Source organism: Podarcis erhardii (assembly GCF_964252035.2).
Source record: "Podarcis erhardii genome assembly, chromosome: 8".
NCBI classification, from domain to species: Eukaryota; Metazoa; Chordata; class Lepidosauria; order Squamata; family Lacertidae; genus Podarcis; species Podarcis erhardii.
Genome location: NC_138499.1, coordinates 80,531,673 through 80,551,663, shown reverse-complemented (window position 1 = coordinate 80,551,663; position 19,991 = coordinate 80,531,673). Strand labels below are relative to the sequence as shown.

Genomic DNA, 19,991 nt, shown 5'->3' with positions numbered 1-19,991 from the left:
GAAGCAAATGCCAAGGACTAAATGCTACAGAAATCCAGAGCGGAGTCCCTAAGATGGTTGGTTGCTTGTACGCCTCTTTCCGACAACTCCTGCAGCCAAGCTGGTGTCAAATGTATTGATCTACTTTCCTTTGGACCATGCCAGCAAGGCCAAGAGGGGTCTTATAGTCTGGGCAGCCCAGAAACTCTATTTTCTTCTACGTGTTCTCCCTTTCCCAGAAAAGATTCCTTAGTTTGGGAGTAGGCAGAAGTCAGTCCATGGTCCATCTACTGAACGGAATCCCTTGTCTGACTATAACATACTCAGACTCTTGTTGATCATCTGAGACCCTTTTTCGCGAGCCTCCCTTGACAGAGGTTTGGGGGCTGATGACAAGGGCGAAGGCCTTTTCTGTTGTGGCCCATACCCATCTACAGATTGCTTTCTGTAGCAACACTTGCCCTGCCCCAACATTAGCATCCATTGGGTGTTTTTCTTCCCCCAGACTTTCAACGGATTATGATAATCATTTTTACTGCTGTTTCTGGTATGTTTGAGTTTGGAGAGAGAGGGTATGGTTTTAATTTGTGTGTTTTGTGTAAGCTGCTTGGAGAAATCTTGTATTAGGGTACTATTGAATAAAATAATAGGGTGCTCAGCTACATTCAGGTGACTATATCGTTATAACTGCATTATAAACATGAGACACCAGATGACGCTGTAGTGTTTGATCCTTCCTCAATGTGATTTTCCATTACGAGCTTTAGAATGCGTTTTCCTGTAACTTTTTTTTTAAATGTGTCTAGATCCAGCCAGGGTCTGTGGGTAGCTGAGAAACTTACAAAGAATGCTTGACTAGATGGAGCCTTCTTATGCTCTTAAGCAAACTAAAGTGCATGTGCAAGATCACTTAATGCTGATTAATTAAATGTTAAGACAATTCTGAGTATGCACTCTCGCTTTGCAAATTAAACACACATTAGTGGATAATGAGGACTTTAGCTAATATCCATATCTCTATATACTGGTAGACCATTCATGAGTGGCACCTCCATCTTAGTTGACCTTTCATGAAAGTAGTTTACATGAGATTGCTTGATGTTGGGCTTCTGCTGCTACAGTAGGGAAACAGAAAAGACAAGGAATCCAGCATTACCCTTCCCCTCACACTGACAGGATAAAAAAAATAACAAGAGGAAGGGGGAAATAGAGACTGCAGATATGATGCTCAAGCCAGCTTCTCCATTAACATGCCAGAAAGGAGATATTTTCTGAAGCACTTCTGCAACATACAATTCTTTCCTTAAAGAGTGAAGAGGACATGTAAAATTTAAGGCAATTTGAGATTTCTTCCCAGAAAGCTGCTATGATTTTGCAGCAAGAGAAAATGCATCATGAGCATCTATCAGACAGAAAAAGAAATTACTGGAGAGGATGAAAACAATAAATAAACACAATAAGCTGTAATAATATGGAACTATATGGATGGTTGGCAAAATGGTGATAATAGTTGGGTCTAGGCAGCAGCTGTGACCTAGGAACTGGAAAACAGAAAGCAAACAGGGGCGTCTTCAGACGAGCCAGCTAGTGTGGGTATAGATCTATGTACATTTTTGAGTTATACAGAATTTCTAATCCTATAGAATGGATAAATTAAGCCAGAGTGATATGCGGAGCACAAAGTTAGTTACAGATGAACACGTATACACTAATATTCATAGACAGACAGGACTGCTGTTAAATAACCGCAGATTAAAAGAACCAACAGGATATTCTACAGATGCCATAAGCGGTTTCACTCATTTCCTCAGACATATATTAAAACCACATTTTAACTGCTTTCCAATCTGTGATTTTCAGCCTACGCAGTGAGAGAATTTTTCTATGCAACTTGGATCTTAATGCATTAGGGTTTACCGTCTCTCTCTCTCTCTCTCTCTCTCCCCCTCTCTCTAGCACGCTCAAGCATGATTTACCTGTCTATCAGCTGTGAAATGTTGCTGTTGTAGCTCATGATTGATGACAGAAGATAAAACAGAAGGTCACAGTGATTTCAGGTGGGTCACCCAAATTGAAAATTCTATTTTGGATCTGATTCATCTTATGTCTATATTTAAGAGTAATGATATAGGCAAGGACAGATATATAAGAAATAATAGCAGTTGCACTGCACCTTGGTAAAATGCACAATTTACTCTGGCACAACTTCCTTCATATTACAATTTTCCATTTTAATACTGTCGAGTTTATCCGTAGGATTTTGGGTTATGATTCTTGTATCATGGATCAAGACCATGACATCAACGAAATCCCAAGGGATCTTCATTCTTACAGAATCCTCTGAAAACATAACCCTTGGTGACTTCTCAGTGTCAACTATGATTATTGGGATAAGTTGAAGTGACACCCTAACAATGACTGGCATAGCCTAGTAGTAAAGCTATAGCATAGGGACGCGGGTGGTACTGTGGGTTAAACCACAGAGCCTAGGACTTGCCAATCAGAAGGTTGAATACCCGTGACGGGGTGAGCTCCTGTTGCTCAGTCCCAGCTCCTGCCCACCTAGCAGTTCGAAAGCAAATCAAAGTGCAAGTAGATAAATAGGTACCGCTCCGGCGGGAAGGTAAACGGCGTTTCCGTGCACTGCTCTGGATCGCCAGAGGCGGCTTAGTCATGCTGGCCACATGACCCGGAAGCTGTACGCCGGCTCCCTCGGCCATTAAAGAGAGATGAGCACCGCAACCCCAGAGTCGGTCACGACTGGACCTAATGGTCAGGGGTCCCTTTACCTTTACCTTAAAGCTATAGCATGCACTGTACCCACCAGACTATAGGTAGAATGAAATCTGATAGCTTGTTTTTGCATGACAAGCTATCAAAGGAACTATTCACGTCCAGAAATGTTTACGTCTGTGGTTTTGTGAAAATTAGGCCTTTGACGCATTCTTTGCATTGTGCATATTGTGAGAGGCATAAGAGAAATCCTTGATTTATTTCACAAATAAACTGCGACGGACTCTTTTGTGGCCTTCTTGGAATGTCAACCATTTAACCATTATTGTTATAAACATTCTGAAAATAGATTGCCATTACAAAATAATTGCTTCTACCCCAAAGACCCCCGGGCATGTGCGAGGGACTCCTCTTGGTGAACAGATGGCAGTTAATGGCATGCAGAGTGGGACTCGTCTTTCTCTGGATCAAATCCAGAGAATTGTCTTTCATTGGCTACAGAGTTAAGACGCTGCGTTAGAAAAATGGTTTAGAATGAAATCTATGTCGCTCTGTAACATATTTAACCAGCAGTTCTGTGATATTTGATATTGTATTCTGATTAAACCAGTAATACAGCTGCCATAGCCAACAGGAATCAAGGAGATTATAGGAGCCATAGTCACAGTTTCTGCACATAGTAATTTCTGATCCTACGTCGCCGGCTGGATTATAATCATACATGGAGGTTTTAGTGCAGGAGTGAATCTGAAGTTGAGAAATATTACCATGGTTAAGAAACCCCGAGAAAAACCCAAGTCACATTATTAGAAATATTAAACATCAATCTAAGAGATTTGGGGGTTTCTATCGCTATACTAATCTAAAGTCTGAAGATAGTGTAATTTATCTTCATGCTGTATAACAGTCCAGTGAACAGAAATTTAAAATTACATGCACAGTTCCATGCACACCTTATTCTAAGAAAAGGATATTAAACCCTTCAGACTGATGGACAAGAAGAGCTCTGCAGAGGCCTTTACCCAGCTCTGACAGAGAATGATTACAGAACTAGAAAAAAGTTGCCTCAGAGTATAATCAGAAGTATATTACAGAGGAATTACGATATCCAATAGGAAAATGTCAGAATGAATATTATCAGGCTGTACCTGGGAGTAAGCCACACTGAACGCAATGGGACTTCTGAGTAGATTAGAACACTATGTCAAAGATGCATAAAATACTGAGAATTAAAATAATACTGTATAACCAAACAGTAGCAGTAGTATATTACTTTCGCAGACTGATAAAATGCAGCACAGAATAAAGTCTATGTTACAACAGTTAAAATAGTTCTATGTTCTTTTCCTCTCTAGAAGCCAGCAAAAAAAAATAAAATAAAATAAAATAAAAAATCTTCTGATCTGCACTGATATTAAGAAAACGAACACCTGGCAGTCCCCTCAGTGACATAGGAGGAAACAACCCTTAAGTACACCACTAGTAAGTTTGCAGGAGATCTTCCAGGAAAATCCATTAGTAGAGGGAGAATTAACCTCCCCCTAAACTTACTATAGTGCAGAAGGACATGTTGAATAGATTTTATTGCTTCTGCTCCAGACACATCCGTTTATTAACCAGGATCTTATTAAATCAGTCATTTAACAATGCTGAAGGCAGCACATTAAAGCGAGCAAGAGAAAATGCCCTCTTATACTTTGAAATGGTTAATGTCTATAGATACCACAACTGTGGCGATTCCACAGTTTATAGGGATATTAAATAGTAATGGAGAACAAGATTTATTGGCTTTACTTCTTAGATAGCAGAAATCCAAATTTACTAAACTTTGGACCACAATAAGCTGGGCCTTCTTTAACCCACAATCATTCAAACCCTCGAGAAAAAAGCCTAGACTAAAATCTTCTCCATCTCTCTCAACCAATGACTAACTAAAGAGTCTGAGATCAACAGGAAGAGAGAACACTGCCATGAGATGCTAAGAAATGTAAATATAGCTACCATTGGATAAATAGCCGCCTTTCCCACACAAGGAGGTAACTCCAGTAAGTTCCTAAGGAAAACAGACTGAACCCTTTCTAAAGGTAAAGGGACCCCTGACCATTAGGTCCAGTCGTGACCGACTCTGGGGTTGTGGCGCTCATCTCACTTTATTGGCCGAGGGAGCCGGCGTACAGCTTCCGGGTCATGTGGCCAGCATGACTAAGCCGCTTCTGGCGAACCAGAGCAGCACACAGAAACACCGTTTACCTTCCCACCAGAGTGGTACCTATTTATCTACTTGCACTTTGACATGCTTTCGAACTGCTAGGTTGGCGGGAGCAGGGACCGAGGAACGGAAGCTCACCCCATCGCGGGGATTCGAACCGCCGACCTTCTGATTGGCAAGTCCTAGGCTCTGTGGCTTAACCCACAGCCCCACCCGCATCCCATGAACCCTTTCTACTTGGGAATTAAACCTTAAGATACAAATGAGGATGCCATAAGGAAGCTTCCAAGAGAAAATCAAACTGTTAAGAGTGAGGAGGTGGTAACTCCAATCTAGGTTTCCTGAGGAACCACTGAGGGGCTTCCCAATTCAGGAGACTTCTGTGGGGCACCAATATTTGCAAAATGTGAAACTACCAAAAATGATGGCTAAAATGATGTCAGTTGGCTTCATTAAAACACACTAGTATTACGTGTCTTTATGGATCACAGATTATGTCTAAATTAGCTGAGTGTGATGGGATGATGAGCTGCTTGTGTGTAAAAGCTTAGTCCCTCAGAGCTTGGGCATGGTTCTCAAAGCTCTGTCCTTCACGGAGCCCCTTAAAGCATGACTCCCTTAATCGCTGGCAGAATCCGACAGTGGGCGTTTACGGAATCTACTCCAACATAAAAGTTCCTTAACGGAAACGCGTCTTCGAGATTCTCGGCGCGACAGTTTCCGGCGAGGAGTGGGTGTACCTATAGGAGGTCCTGAAACTTCCCCACTGTTTTCGCTGGAAGTCTCCCTGAGCCATCCCTCCGACTCACTTTCTCTCTGGACTCCCTCTCTCCCCCTGCTGGTTCCTTCCTCCGCTGCTGAGTCTCTCCTAGCTTCCGTGAGCCCTTCCACCACCTGCCTCTCCGATGGCAGTTCCCTGACACTGAGGGACTACCTATGTGTGTGGTTTTTTGCCTCATACAGATTCAAGAGTGTACGTACAAAATCCCACACACAAATTAGCCCTGAATCATTTTCCTAAAGGAATCAGCACAGCATGCCCTAATGTTTCTTTAGGAGCTATTACAGGCAAATGTGTCAGTGACTCACAAATTATGGGTCAAGCAAAGTTTTCTGAACCATTTGTTTTAGTGCATGCTGTGCAACATGCTTGGGCCTCTAAGCCCTTTTCATTTTATTTTTTTAGTAAGTATCCTTAAAGAACCTCCACAAGTTTTTTTTAAAAAAAGACATCTGAAGAGTCAACGTGCCAGAGCATCTTTGTGTCAGGAAAGCTCAATTTCTGTAAGCCACAGTGAATAAACTGAAAACATGGAAAGTACTCGGTTGCGCTAGTAAATGTAAACCGAATAAAGCGACAAAATAAAATTAAAGTCTTAACATTTTTAGCATAAAAAGGAAATAGAGCAGGAATACATGTCCCACTAAAATGAATTAAACTATGTCTGCTTCAGTGTCACTGGGGTTCTAGCAACACAATCGATTTAGCTGAAAATAACTGAATTCCAGCTGAGGGTGGAATTACAGGTATTTGTTTACTGCATGTAGAATTTTGTTTGGTTGCTTTTCAGTCAGCTGTAAATACTTGCTTATTGTTCTGGTTTTTAGACTTCTATAGTGTTTGATAACTGGATCAAGTTGTATTTATATGTATGTATGTATGTATGTATGTATGTATGTATGTATGTAATATCTGCATACACAAGTATAGCTATGTGAGCATCAGTTCAGCTTTCTTGGGGATTTCTGTTTACCTTTTCATAGATTTTGGTCCCATAGGTTTGTGGATTCTGATTTTCAATTGCATAAAAGGAAAAAAAAATGGAATTTTCTAAACTTCAGATTTATTGCAAGAGGCAAATCAGAAGCTGAGGTAAGCTGAAAGCGAGTTGGCAACTCCCGGCAAGATCAGGAGCACTAGCCTCAACCTATTTTTCTTCTTGAGAGAAGTAATTGCGTATGGATGGCCTTCCTAATTTCAATCAGGTTAACAGTATTAGAAACAGTTAATCTGCCATACAGAGAGATCATTTCAACATCAATTATGGAAGCAACTATTCATTCAGTTAGAAAATAGATCTAGAAACTTATGTTAGACTGTAGCAAATAGAAGAGCAGTACTGCAATACCATACCATGTGCTCTTATGTTTGAGGCTATTTGGACAAGTTTTGTTCAGAATAAATTTAATTATCCATGTGGATTATACGCTATTAAAAATCCATGTGGATTTTTGCCTTCATGAGGAAACAAGCATAAGCCTGAGATCTATCTTTAAAAGTTTTTCTCCCTTATTTGGCATTTGAAAGCAAACCGCTCAATGCATAGTGGAGCTATGTGCTAGAAAATATCCAGAGGTTAATTTAATTATTCCTGAAATCTTAAAGATCTTTTCATCTGGGGTGCTTAGCCTTAATGCTGTTTCAAGTAATGTAATGCTAAATGAAATATTCCCTAAATTACAGCTGGCTAACTCTTTTTTGGCTTTAGGGTGTATATCATCAGTTATTGTTGCCAAAACTGGGTGTGACTACACCACACACATTTGTGCACTTTAACATGCATGCACACAAACACGCACACACACAGGCTGACACACACACACAGGTACACAACTCCTGTCCTTGGCTGACCCACCATATCTCCATCTCCATCAGGTCACTGGGCTCTGCCTATTTCCAGCACTGTATCTACTCTTATTCTATTTTCTGTTGCCCCCTATGTCCTAAATGGACAGAAATTATAGTAGCACCAGTATCAAACAATAACATTGGATCAGAACAATTTCCCCAGTTATTCTTGTCTTTATTCACTGCACAGTTTGGTTCTGGGCTGAGCGCATTAGCACGATCACTAACTGCTTGCTACCGTAAGTCATTTCCAGTACCTGATCTTGAGATTTCTTTTTCTTCTTCTTCTTGCCCCAGCATCCTGAACTTTCTGCATCTTTTCCATTGGCATCGCCACAAAGCAAGCCATCTAGTTCATCGGTCCCCATTTGCTGTCCCTGAGATGTTTCTGCAGCGAGTCTGTATGAGAGGTTCCTTAAAATGCACACACAGTTTTCAACGGTCTAAAAAGGAAGATAAAAATGAATGGAAAATTATTTTAGGATACTCACATTCAACAGAAAGGTTTTCAGTCTTGAACATTATTTTTGGTATAAAATTGTCCCCACTAGGTACTCCCCAGACTAGCAAACTACCCATTGTAAAACTATGAAAAACCTGAAAGGCAGGTTCTTAAAATGGCCAATTCGGGCAGCTGAACATCAAACGTCAGATGCTAGCCTGCTTTTGACAATTTTCATGTTCGTACATAGGTGCTTCCAAACTGAAAACCACCTTAATTAAGCATGGAAGAAGTTGCAAAGCCTTTTTTTGATTGAGAGAATGGAGTTTGAGTCAACAGTTAAGAGTAGCAAACAAATTTCAGAGAAAATCCATTGTGAAAGGGGGTAGAATTAAAGTTAAAATGTGATAAATCGGATGTATGTATGTAAACTGGATTTTTCCCCATTTACAGCACAGAGGGGAAAGGCTATTTATGTTATAGTCTTATGTGTTTATCTTGCATGAACCCCACATGGATTGATAATGGGGGATGGGACCAGGAAATAAAGTGTATTTTAGAGAGTCATCCATTCTTTAAACTGCTTATTTTAACTGTCTAAGCTACTAGACTTTGTGAAATTATTACATATGTCATTTGGTCCACCTCAGAGTGATGGAAATATCATATAGTGCAATGATTTGCTCTTTTGAATGAAAATAATGCTGAAATTTAGGAAACCAAAGTGTTGGGTTTTTGCTTTTGCTTTTAAATAGAATTGCTTTCATTTGATAACGAATTCTGTTTGAATTTGAAATGGCTCAGCCTTCTTAACATTTTGGCATTAGAATTGTAGCTAGCGGGTGGAGAGTTGTGACAGTGAATGGGCCTGCTGCTTGTGTGGTTTCAACCCTTGCTTCCTTCACTGTAAGTGAAATAAAATAATTCTTCATGAGACCCATGGTTCCCTGAACAGGGGATCTCTCTGACCATCTATCATGAAACCCAACGGAGGCCTTTCCCCTCTTCTATCCTGTATCCTATCCCTTCCAAATGTCTAGTTATCCTTTCCCCTTGATGGCTTCTTGCTTCCACTTGCCTTGACTTTCTCTCATCTAACTCTCTTCTTTTGGTCCTCTCTAATCTGGCTTTCCATACCATCTCTATGCTGATGATACCTAGATCATCATGGTTTATGACGCCATGGGTAGAGCACAGTAGATGCATACTCCTCCTCCGTCACTCACCACTTCCTGCTGCACTCGGTTTTATGTGTGGAGATCTTGGCTGCAACCAGGAAATTCTGGTTTAATGTTGGTTAATAAGCTAGAGCTGTGTGCTGAAGCTGGTGCTTGATGGAAGGGAGGGAGGACTGAGGGAGGCCTGGTCTCTAGGGCTCATACAGGGCTTCATAAGTCATGAAGCTGTTTGAGAAAGGTCCACATGTGTCCAGTGTGTGTACAATGGTTCTTAGATGTCTGCGATAATATTAGCTTTAGAGGAGGAAGTAGATGGCACTATCAATGCACATGCTGCTTCACAGGAATAAGAAGTTAGTTCGCAACAGTAGTACCGCGTTTCAGTATGTCAGCTGCAGCCCCATTTCCTAAGCTGTTATTTTTAAAAAAAAACCAGAAACAAAACATAAACTGTATTTTGAAGCAATAGATGCTGATTATCAGGCCCTGATATTACCGTATTGGCCTGAATATAAGCCTCACTTTTAAAAAGGGCGGCTTAAATTCATGACCTTACAAAAACTGGCTTTTACGATATCGCTGCTGAAACAGACACACGGTAAAACAGAATGGGTGTGAGTGCCTGCAGAATTTTAAGGGAGTGGCTTATATTCGGGTATTGTCTCCGCCCCCTTGTATGTCTTATATCCGGGTGCGGCATATATTTGGGTCAATACAGTACTTACTTATTTTATCTTCTTTAAACAATTTATATGCCGTTTAACTGCAAAGCAGTGTACAGAAAACTATGGATTTCATTGATCCAAACAAGTTCTGAAGACTCCCTTCTTCCTTATTCTTCTAAATGCTATGAATTAACGTGCCAGGCATTCTGTTCTTTCCTGTGTGCAGCTGAAACTGGGACTCTAGTTTACCTCATTTACAGTTTTATACAATAGAACACTCTTTTTCATTTACCCCCCAAAAGGAATCTTTTTAAGAACAGAAGACTCTGCTAAGGTTTAGAATTCTTTCCTACTACTCTTGGGTGCCTGGTAAGGAAATAGCGTGGATTTCATTGATCTGAACGAGTTCAGAAGATCCAGTTCTGAAGCATTTCAATGCCTCATTTTCTGTTTGCCAAGGTGATTCAAGAAGCTTTGATATGCAGCTACTGATTCAGCTTTTATGCAGCTCATGGAGACAGAAGGAAGCAGGAGTTTTGTTGGGGGGGAGGGGGCAGGCAGAAACGACTTTGCATGAATTGCGTTCCTGACTACAATGATAACCTGGCAGATTAGAGTTGTTTTACTACTCACTAATTGATTTTAGGCTATTATATGACATACCGTAATCTGCACACACACCAATTACTGGGCCATGCATATAAAATTTCGCAGAACAAAGATGCTTCAGCTCAGGATGTGCTGCTTTTTGCTGCCAAGTGTACTCAAACACAAGCACCAGTTTTGCTTTTTCTAACAATCTGAAAAGTTCTAAAGGTGAAAAGAAGCCCTTCTTCACACACACATGTGAAGTGCAAAATATTCTGGAAAAGGATGCTAGCCACAGCTAGTGCTTGCTGTCTTCACTCTTCAGCCAGGGTGCTGAAATTTAATATTGGCAGCTTTGCTGTGGGAAAGAAAAGTGTCACACACTTATATTTAAGTTCTTCATACAAATAAACTAAGATAAACTTCATATCTGTAAAACAAGCTCTTCCTTCTTGTCATGCAACCATGATTTAACTAACAGATAAAGTGGAACCTCGTTTTTCGAACGTAATCCGGTCTGGAAGACCATTCGACTTCCAAAACGTTCGAAAACTGAAAACTCAATACGGAAGCCTCGATACAATAGGGAAACTCAAAACATAAGCTGTGTGACACATTCAGCTTCCGAAAAGCATTCAAAAACCGAAGCAGTTACTTCAGGTTTTCAGCGTTTGAAAACTGAAACGTTCAACTTCCGAGGTGCTTGAAAACCGAGGTTCCACTGTACTGCTTAATGCAGAAGCTATTTCAAGTGCTAACGAATGCTTTTACACCTGCCGATCTGGGGTCATGTCTTCAGACCTGCCAGCGATACATGCATGGTGGGACTACGCATCATGTCTCCCTACCCTCCGCTCACATTCTTCATCACATCTACATGTGATGTTTATACGAGTATATTGAAACGAGTTATCCCTCGAAATTTGGGTCTGGGTGAGATATAAAGCTCATGTATTGGGTCATGTAAGTGTAGGGATGTTGAGTGTGCCATACTTAAATACAGAGTTAAAGCAGATTATAACCTAGAGGGGGCATGAAGTTATGATGTTGACAAAACAAAGCTGTTAACATTTTCACCAAATTATTCCAATTTAGACTAATGTTCAGCAAGGGCTGCAGCTCATTGGTGGAGAATCTGTTTTGCTTACGAAATGTCCTTGTTTCAACTCCCAGAATCTCCAAGGAGGGCTGGGAATTCCCCCTGCCTGAAACCCTGGACAGCTGCTGCCGGTCAGTGTTGACAATGCCATGCTAGATGGACCAAACTTGGAAGCTTCTGGTGTTCCCATGGGAGTAAGTATTAGGCTTTGCCAATTTACCTTAGTTTATCTGTATGAAGAATTTAAATAAAGCCCTACAGAAACACTTGCCATTTTACAGGAAAAGGAATATGCAGCATTTTGTTTCAGCTAAGTTACTCCTCTGCCTTCCAACCCACATGGCGATTTTTTAAAAATTCTGGGAATAACCATAAATATTGGCTGTATCAAAAACAGTATCATATCGAAATATAAACAATGAAAACCAAACAAAGGCAACACTGACATCTGTACCCAGTGATCAGCAGAGTTAACGTCATCACACAGTTTTAACACACATCAACAAAAGGAATGGCCATCTCTATAATTCAAGCTCCGTAGTCATTCATTAATGAAACTCTACATTTAAGTTGTAAAAATCATCAAACAAAATCTCCACAAAAGCACACAACTCCCCCCATCCCAATATATTAGCTTACCTTCATTGAGACAATTCAAGGTCCAGCACATCAAGTATATCTTCTTACGCTGCTTATTTATTTATTAGATTTATATGCTTCCCTTCCTCAAAAGATCTCAGGGTGGTTCACCTCTGTTTTCCAGAGGTTCTCCTTTTATACCCACACTGTGCATGAAGACCCCTTTCGCTTTGCAAGGCCCAAAGTCTAAGCCTTTGGCTGAACTGCTAAGTACCTGCTGCCACTACTATGGCTGAATTTGAGAGAATGACAGACATATATCTCACATGAGCATACAGTAAGTGCAGGCTTTCCTTAAAGGCAAAGGATCCTGAAATTTAATTCTTACAACTTGAAGGATGTATGACGTGCCTCTGTTAATGTGGGTTCCCCCCCCCTTCAGAATACTGTTTCTATAAAAACAAAGATGGCAAACCTTGCTATCAATTTCACTGCTCCCTAGAGCAGACTGAATCACGTACAGCAATGCATCCGTAAGTCCATCACACTCTCTCATTCTTCTGCGGGCTTCTTCTCCAGCAGAGCTGACATTCCTAGGATAAAGCAACAGTGGTCACCATCTTCTCATTCCACTACTCGTTCCTGGCAATGGACATGCTACAGTTTGTTGTTTTTTTAAAAAAAGATTATTGGCTGTGATAAGTTTATATATGTGAATGAATCTCCTCTATGCTCTTTTTAAAAGAAAAACACACACATTATGATCTTTTATCATGATCTCAGAGAACTTTTAAAATTGGGTTAACACACAAGGTAGAGCTTTGGGAAGGGAACACAAGTCTTGTTTAAAATAAAAATGCTTTTACAATTCTTACGTCAAAGCCTTGCATTACCAACCCCACCCCTGATGAAAAGCACAATGTGTGACACCTACAAATGTTCAAGAATGGTAGCATGTTCCCTGTATCTTTTCTCATTTCTAGCTTTGGAACAGTTATTCACCTGAAAGTGGTTATGCTCTAAAAACTCCTGGGCGCCATCTAATTGTCTTGAAAGGTATCAGTGTTTACGGGACAAGGATAATTGTGACTTTAAAGATGAATGGGAACCCTTTACAAAGTATTTGAAGACGCAACAAAGCGAACTGGACTCCTTGGCTGGTTTTGAATAAACATTCACAAACTTTTTATTGATAATTATCAGCTAAACAGTTGGAGGATCTATACAACTGTGTAACATGCAGAAAACAGCATTTTTAGAGAAATCAAAGACTGGAACTGAGGGAAGTCGGGGGTGGGGAGGTGGGTTCTGTGTGGGGAGGGAGGGGAAAGGGGGGGAAATAAGGATGATATGTTTCTTGATAATATGTTTTGTTTTAATTTTGAATAAAAAAGTAATAAAAAAGAAATGTATCAGTGTTTCTATACAGCATCAGCCCTGCTTTTATGTTCAAATACCGTCAATAAAACTCAGCCTAGTAGATACCACTTTAAAATCTGAGTGCCAGAATCAAGGAGAAATATGGGACAGCACACTCAAATTAGCACTAAATGACAACAGAGAATATAAGTCTAGGATTCCATTTTTGTGGCTGTTTGCCTCCACAGGCCCCCGTTATGCAGGCCAACGTTCTCCCTCCAGCTCGCTGACCCAAAGTCCTTGATGGAGGCCCTCCATTGCCCTGAGGTGAGCAAGAAGCTGGGCCCTGGATTCCCTCCCCCTTACCTCCATGGTTTTCATCCCTACCAATGCTCCAGTAGTCAGCAAGTCCTACTCTATGATTCTTCATTAGCAACACGGCAACAATTGAGATGGCAGATGAATATTGTTCCCAGAGTTGACTTACCTGCCAGCACTAAGAGCAGTTCAGCAGAGATTGTGTCTTGGAATGTACTCCAGAATCTTTGGGACACATTCTAAGATACACATTCGTTTGCTGTAGTGAACTGGCTAAGACACATTGGCCCTGCCCTTCATTTGTTTGAGAACATGGCCCTAGGATTCATGATCCCACAGCCTGCAAGGACCATGAAGCACAGCTATCATGAATGAAGAAGGGTTTGCAGCAAAGAGCTGCAAGTACTGGAAGGGGGAAGGCAAGAAAGAGCAAAGCATTTTACTATACCTTTATGAGTGAAAACATTTATGCAATGTGACCTTCGATATTTTGTAGAGAATTAAAACCAGGGTTCTCTCTTTTCTGACACCAGCCCATAATACCATGTCCTCCAGGTTTTAGAGCAACTTTCAGCATAACTAACCCAGGCTACAAGGCTCACATGCAACTGGGTCATTCCATATCAAGTGATCCAACTTTTTTTTACCTCATGTCATCCAAATTTCTTAATATTCTGTACATTTGTTGAATGATCAAAACTAAGTTTGAATCTAAACTTTTTTTTTATCTCATCCTGTTTGTGAGTTATGAGGGTCTGAAATTTCAAAAAAAAAATAAAATTGACAATTTTGGCCTTGCTGGACTACACAAAAGCTTTAAAAGCTCAGCCCAGAATTGAGATATGTCAAAAATAAAAACACCAATCTCTTCAGGACTTCATGGGCTTTAATATTATATGTCACATGATGGACCTACTTTAATTTTTAAATTTAAGCTACAAAATTTTAAAAAGTGATTAAAAATTTAATGATTAAAATTTTCAAAAATTTGTATTGATTATGTCATATTTCTAAAAGCTACCTGCAAAATTTCATGTTGGGATCTCAATGGGATCACATATTTTGTACATACAGTTTTGTTTTGCAGCTGTGCAATTTGTATTCATATTCTATTGGTCCATTAGCTGCAACTGCATTAGCCCATTAGCTGCAAACAATAAAATCAATCAAGTCATTCAACAAGTGTACAAAATATTAAGAAAATTGGATGACATGAGGTAGAAAAGTTTGACCACTTGCTATGGAATGACCCAAATTGGTTTTAAAGAAATTGCTTTCTTCATAAATCTCTTGCCCAGTGCTTTATTCAGTGCGAACTTACATCAATGTAACTTCAAAGTAGAAAAATGGTGTTGGATTTTAGAACCAGGAAATATATACAGAAATGACTAACAAGAATGTCTACACCAGGAGTCAAGTTTTCTGTGTTGGAATCTTGAGGATCAGCAATAGGAAAACAAAAGAGTGCAACAAAAATGCATCTTAAGGAAAGTGGGCAGACCAGGTAAATATTTTCATGTGCCACCTTAGCTAGAGTAATGGGTTATCAAGCAAATAACAGTGCATTTCAGTTTGTGGAACAAAATATCCCATCGTTCTGTCACTTCAGGTAATTGTTACAGCAGGTTTCCTAACACTAATTGTTGCATAATTACAGAACAAGGGTATGCAAAATAGTTCTATATTTTCAACTGGTTGTAGCCACTTGAGGAGAGGAGAGAAGCCTACGCTCATTTCAAAAGTAAGCATTTTTCCTGTGAGAGAAACCGTGAAGGCAGGATCCTACCTAACTGGAGAGGGGGGAAAGAAGCAGCAAACCTCACACTTTCATGAGTGCAGAGATAATAATAATTTATTATTTATTCCCCAGCCACTCTGGACGGCTTCCAACAGAATATTAAAATACAATAGTCTATTAAACGTTAAAAGCTTCCCTAAACAGGGCTGCCTTCAGATGTCTTCTCAGTGTCTGGTAGTTGTTTATCTCTTTGACATCTGGTGGGAGGGTGTTCCACAGGGTGGGTGCCACTACTGAGAAGGCCCTCTGCCTGGTTCCCTGTAGCTTGGCTTCTTGCAACGAGGGAACCGCCAGAAGGCCCTCAGCGCTGGACCTCAGTGTCCGGGCAGAAGGATGGGGGTGGAGACGGTCCTTCAGGAGACACAGGTTTAAACTGACAAAAGCACAAGGCATTTGTTTTTAAATGTTTTACGATTAAATATTATTCCATTAATATCCAGCACAAATAAATAGGGCATTTTAGCTATTTCGCACCAATTCCCCCTCCCCGTGCTGGGTTCACCCTGGGAGTGTTTTCATACAAACTTTCTTACCATGGGTGTGCTTTGAAACAATAGCATTGCACCAGGCAGAACAGGAAGCCAGTAAGCACAATCATTCATTCATTCATTCATACCCAGCCTTCTTGGGGAGAAGTAGCACATTTATCCTGTATTCACACACACACACGAACTTGTCCCAAACATACAGTGTAAATTTTCAGTAACCAATATCTGTGTAAGTAAGAGGGAGGCTTCACATGTTCTAGAAGACCAGGGCATGTAAAGTATGGGGAAGCTGAGCTAAAATATAAAGAAAGATGAAAATGGGACAGGGGTGTGCACAGTATTATCTTCTGTTTTAAGAAGAAGAAAAAGCAATGAAAAATAAAACAGAACATTTGATTTTGATCAAAAAGAGAAGCATATGCTTAATTCTCCCCTATTTAAATAAATTAGGTTGATGAGTACTTAATTTTGTTTGGGTTTTCAAATAATATAGTTTGTTAAAAAAAAGGGGAGAGTTGCAATTGGTTTCGATTGTTTTGAAGGGGGAAAAGACTGTGATAGCATCAACCAGTTTTTTTAAGAGAGTCATTACTGTATTATTTTTAGAACACAAACTATAACTAGATATTGATAAATTATGTCTTTGCTTTGTAAAACTATTAATACTCAAATACATTTTCATCCACCCCATCTCCTTTTCTAGTCATTTGGGTGCTCTATCAAGAAGAAGAAGAAAGTTAATCAGATGTAATCTAAGTAAATCTCTGAAACTGTGTTAATATTTATTACATTTTCTGCTGATTATTTCCAATCAGGTACAATTCAACCATTCTGATTAGCTTTCTCTGCAATAACAGCTTGATTGTCTTTGCATGTGTTATTCATGCTGAAATTCAGTTCTGTAAGTTAATACTGAAATTTCGGTGTTATAAGTAGCAATTATATTTACATAAGATAATCGAGTATAGTACATTGGCTTAGATATATTGACCTTTCATGAAGGTGGAGACAGGGAGCATTCATAGACTGCACACATTCTGGTTCTTCACACCAACAAGAGTGGGTGGGAAGAAAGAGGGATGGAGGAAATTGACAGAAGGCTTTCCTGAATGGCAAGTCATTGCCACCTGCATGGTTATCAAAATGGAGGCAGCCGCCAGGCAGAATTATTTCACATGGCTGCTATGTTTATTCATCAGCAATCGGCCCCAGTACCGCAAGGCTAAAACTGGAACTTTCTTAATTCTTCAAGTCAAGAGAAGGATATAATGTACATCACAACAATAAATATATATATGATTAAAGAAATGTGCAGTTCATCCAAACTACCGTATTTTTCGCTCCATAAGACGCACTTTTTTCCTCCTAAAAAGTAAGGGGAAATGTGAGTGCGTCTTATGGAGTGAATGGCGCTGCTCAGAGGGAGAGCTGCGCAGCGCCCCTTGAGTGAAGTGCCTCTCCTGCAAAGTGGGAGAAGGAACAGAAGGGGCTCCTTCTGTTCCTCCTCCCACTTCGCTGAAGGGGTGCTGCGCAGCTCTCCCACTCTGCGCAGGAGAGCTGCGCAACGCCCCTTCAGCGAAGTGCCTCTCCTGCAAAGCGGGAGGAAGAACGGAGCTCTGCTTGCTGGGGTATAGAGGGGTATAGAGCTAGGTTGTCAGTATATTCACTTTCCTCATGCCCATCACCCTTCTCCAATCTGCGCCAGAGGGTTGGGTGAACCCCTATAACAGATGGGGTGAGGTCCGGGGGGGGGGGGAGGATAGAGGAGGGTTCTTTAGTGCTAGCAGAAATCATAGTAAAAGCTATGGTCTTCCCAGTAGTGATGTATGGAAGTGAGAGCTGGAACATAAAGAAGGCTGATCGCCGAAGAATTGATGCTTTTGAATTATGGTGCTGGAGGAGACTCTTGAGAGTCCCATGGACTGCAAGAAGATCAAACCTATCCATTCTGAAGGAAATCAGCCCTGAGTGCTCACTGGAAGGACAGATTGTGAAGCTGAGGCTCCAATACTTTGGCCACCTCATGAGAAGAGAAGACTCCCAGGAAAAGACCCTGGTGTTGGGAAAGATGGAGGGCACAAGGAGAAGGGGATGACAGAGGGTGAGATGGTTGGATAGTGTCTTCGAAGCTACAAACATGAGTCTGACCAAACTGCGGGAGGCAGTGGAAGACAGAAGTGCCTGGCATACTCTGGTCCATGGGGTCACGAAGAGTCGGACACGACTAAATGACTAAACAACAACAACAACAATGTTGAATACTGCCCATCATTTAAAGTCAAAACAAAAAAAATTCCTTCCAGTAGCACCTTAAAGACCAACTAAGTCAGTTCTTGGTATGAGCTTTCGTGTGCATGCACACTTCTTCAGATACACACGAAAGCTCATACCAAAAGCATGCACACGAAAGCCCATACCAAGAACTGACTTAGTTGGTCTTTAAGGTGCTACTGGAAGGATTTTTTTTTGTTTTGACTATGGCAGACCAACACGGCTACCTATCTGTAACTACATCATTTAAAGCTCATTCATAAAACATGACATTTCACCCTTCGTTTCAGTTAGAACTCTCAAGGCAGCTTGCAGTTCTGAAAAAAAAAAACTTATTCAAAACACATTGAGAAGAAATAAATAAAAGAAATACTGGCTTTCTCCTGTGCTGAAATGAAAACTTACATCATGTTTTTTTTACGGAGCAAATATCTGGGACCTTAATAAATCTCTTGATTTATTATAAAATGATAAAATGTGTCCCTTTGAGCAAATGAAAGCTGGGTCTTAATGAAAAGGCTCAATTCCATTCCAAAGACTTCTACACCAAATGCAATGTTATGGTTGTTCCTTAAGAGTTTTTCCTAGCTGCATTGTGTTATTGCCCAACCTTTTCTGAGAATTGAACTAAATTTTTAGATCCACTCCTTAAAGGGGAAGCAAACTGGTCAGATATGCAGACAATTTACATTTTGTTGGCTTCTCATACTACAGCAACTTCTCTGGTCATGGCAAGATTTACTTTGCCAGCTACAGACCTCGAGCCAAATGTTTTACTCATTCATAATGTGATAAAAACGGTTTAATTGTGAATATTATTTTTGCAACCACTGTTAACTGCTTGCCTTCTGTTGTAACTCAGAGTTAAAACACTGAAGATTCACTATTGTGTAATAATTTTTTGCACTGCGGCCTGGTGCACTCACTGGACTGCATTGAGCAGCAAATAACTGCAAATGAATTAAAAACGCAATAAAGTAAAATAGAATGTTTTGCACAGATGCAGTCCTTAGGGAGATTCCTGACACAGTTCATACAAATTTCAGAAATCTGTTGAGGCTTCTTCCCGCCATTATTACAAATATTCAGCACGACATATTTGATTTATGTTAAAAGTATGCCATAAGAACTTAACATGGCCTCTAAAATCTTTCCCATCCCAAGCCCAAGTTTTATGGTAAAGGCATATAATGCTAGCAGACATGTCCTAGCTACACAAAATAACATTGTCTCTAGACTAATGCAAAATGACCAGAGCATCAACTAAAATTAGCTGTTAAAACGAAATAGCCAGCATGCGAGAAAAAAAACTGCTTGCAGCTGCTCTGCTCTGTTGCTTCCTGGTCTTTTTCATAATCCTGTGGCACACTGAGCTAAGAGAAGGTTTGGCATGGCGTGTTGACTGAACCTTTGCCCATGGTTAAGCTCCCCCTTTGCTAACCATGATCTGTAGCCAAGGTTTCTTCTCTTCATTAAAAAAAAACAAAACTATTTACATATTTGTGTCATTAGCTTGGTTAATTCACATTAAGAATTTTAGTGTTTGACAACTGAGCCAGTCCTGAAAGTACTAATCTAATCTAATCTAATCTACAACATTTCAGGTCTGTGAAACTGTTTCTGTCTCTGGAAAGAAATGGGAAAAGTTCAGGGCCG

At 40.3% G+C, this 19,991-nt stretch overlaps 1 protein-coding gene across 6 annotated transcripts in view; it reads right to left on the bottom strand.

The window, feature by feature from the left end:
* LOC309348015 (catenin delta-2) overlaps nucleotides 1-19,991 on the bottom strand; it is a 226,711-nt gene that overhangs the window by 78,791 nt on the left and 127,929 nt on the right. For all 6 annotated transcript variants that reach the window (XM_081873002.1, XM_081873005.1, XM_081873004.1 and 3 more), the window contains 2 exons: nucleotides 12,577-12,694; nucleotides 7,808-7,993 (listed from right to left, as the gene is read on the bottom strand). In XM_081873002.1, coding sequence (XP_081729128.1) covers nucleotides 7,808-7,993; nucleotides 12,577-12,694 — 304 coding nt within the window. The remainder of the gene's footprint in view (nucleotides 1-7,807; nucleotides 7,994-12,576; nucleotides 12,695-19,991) is intronic.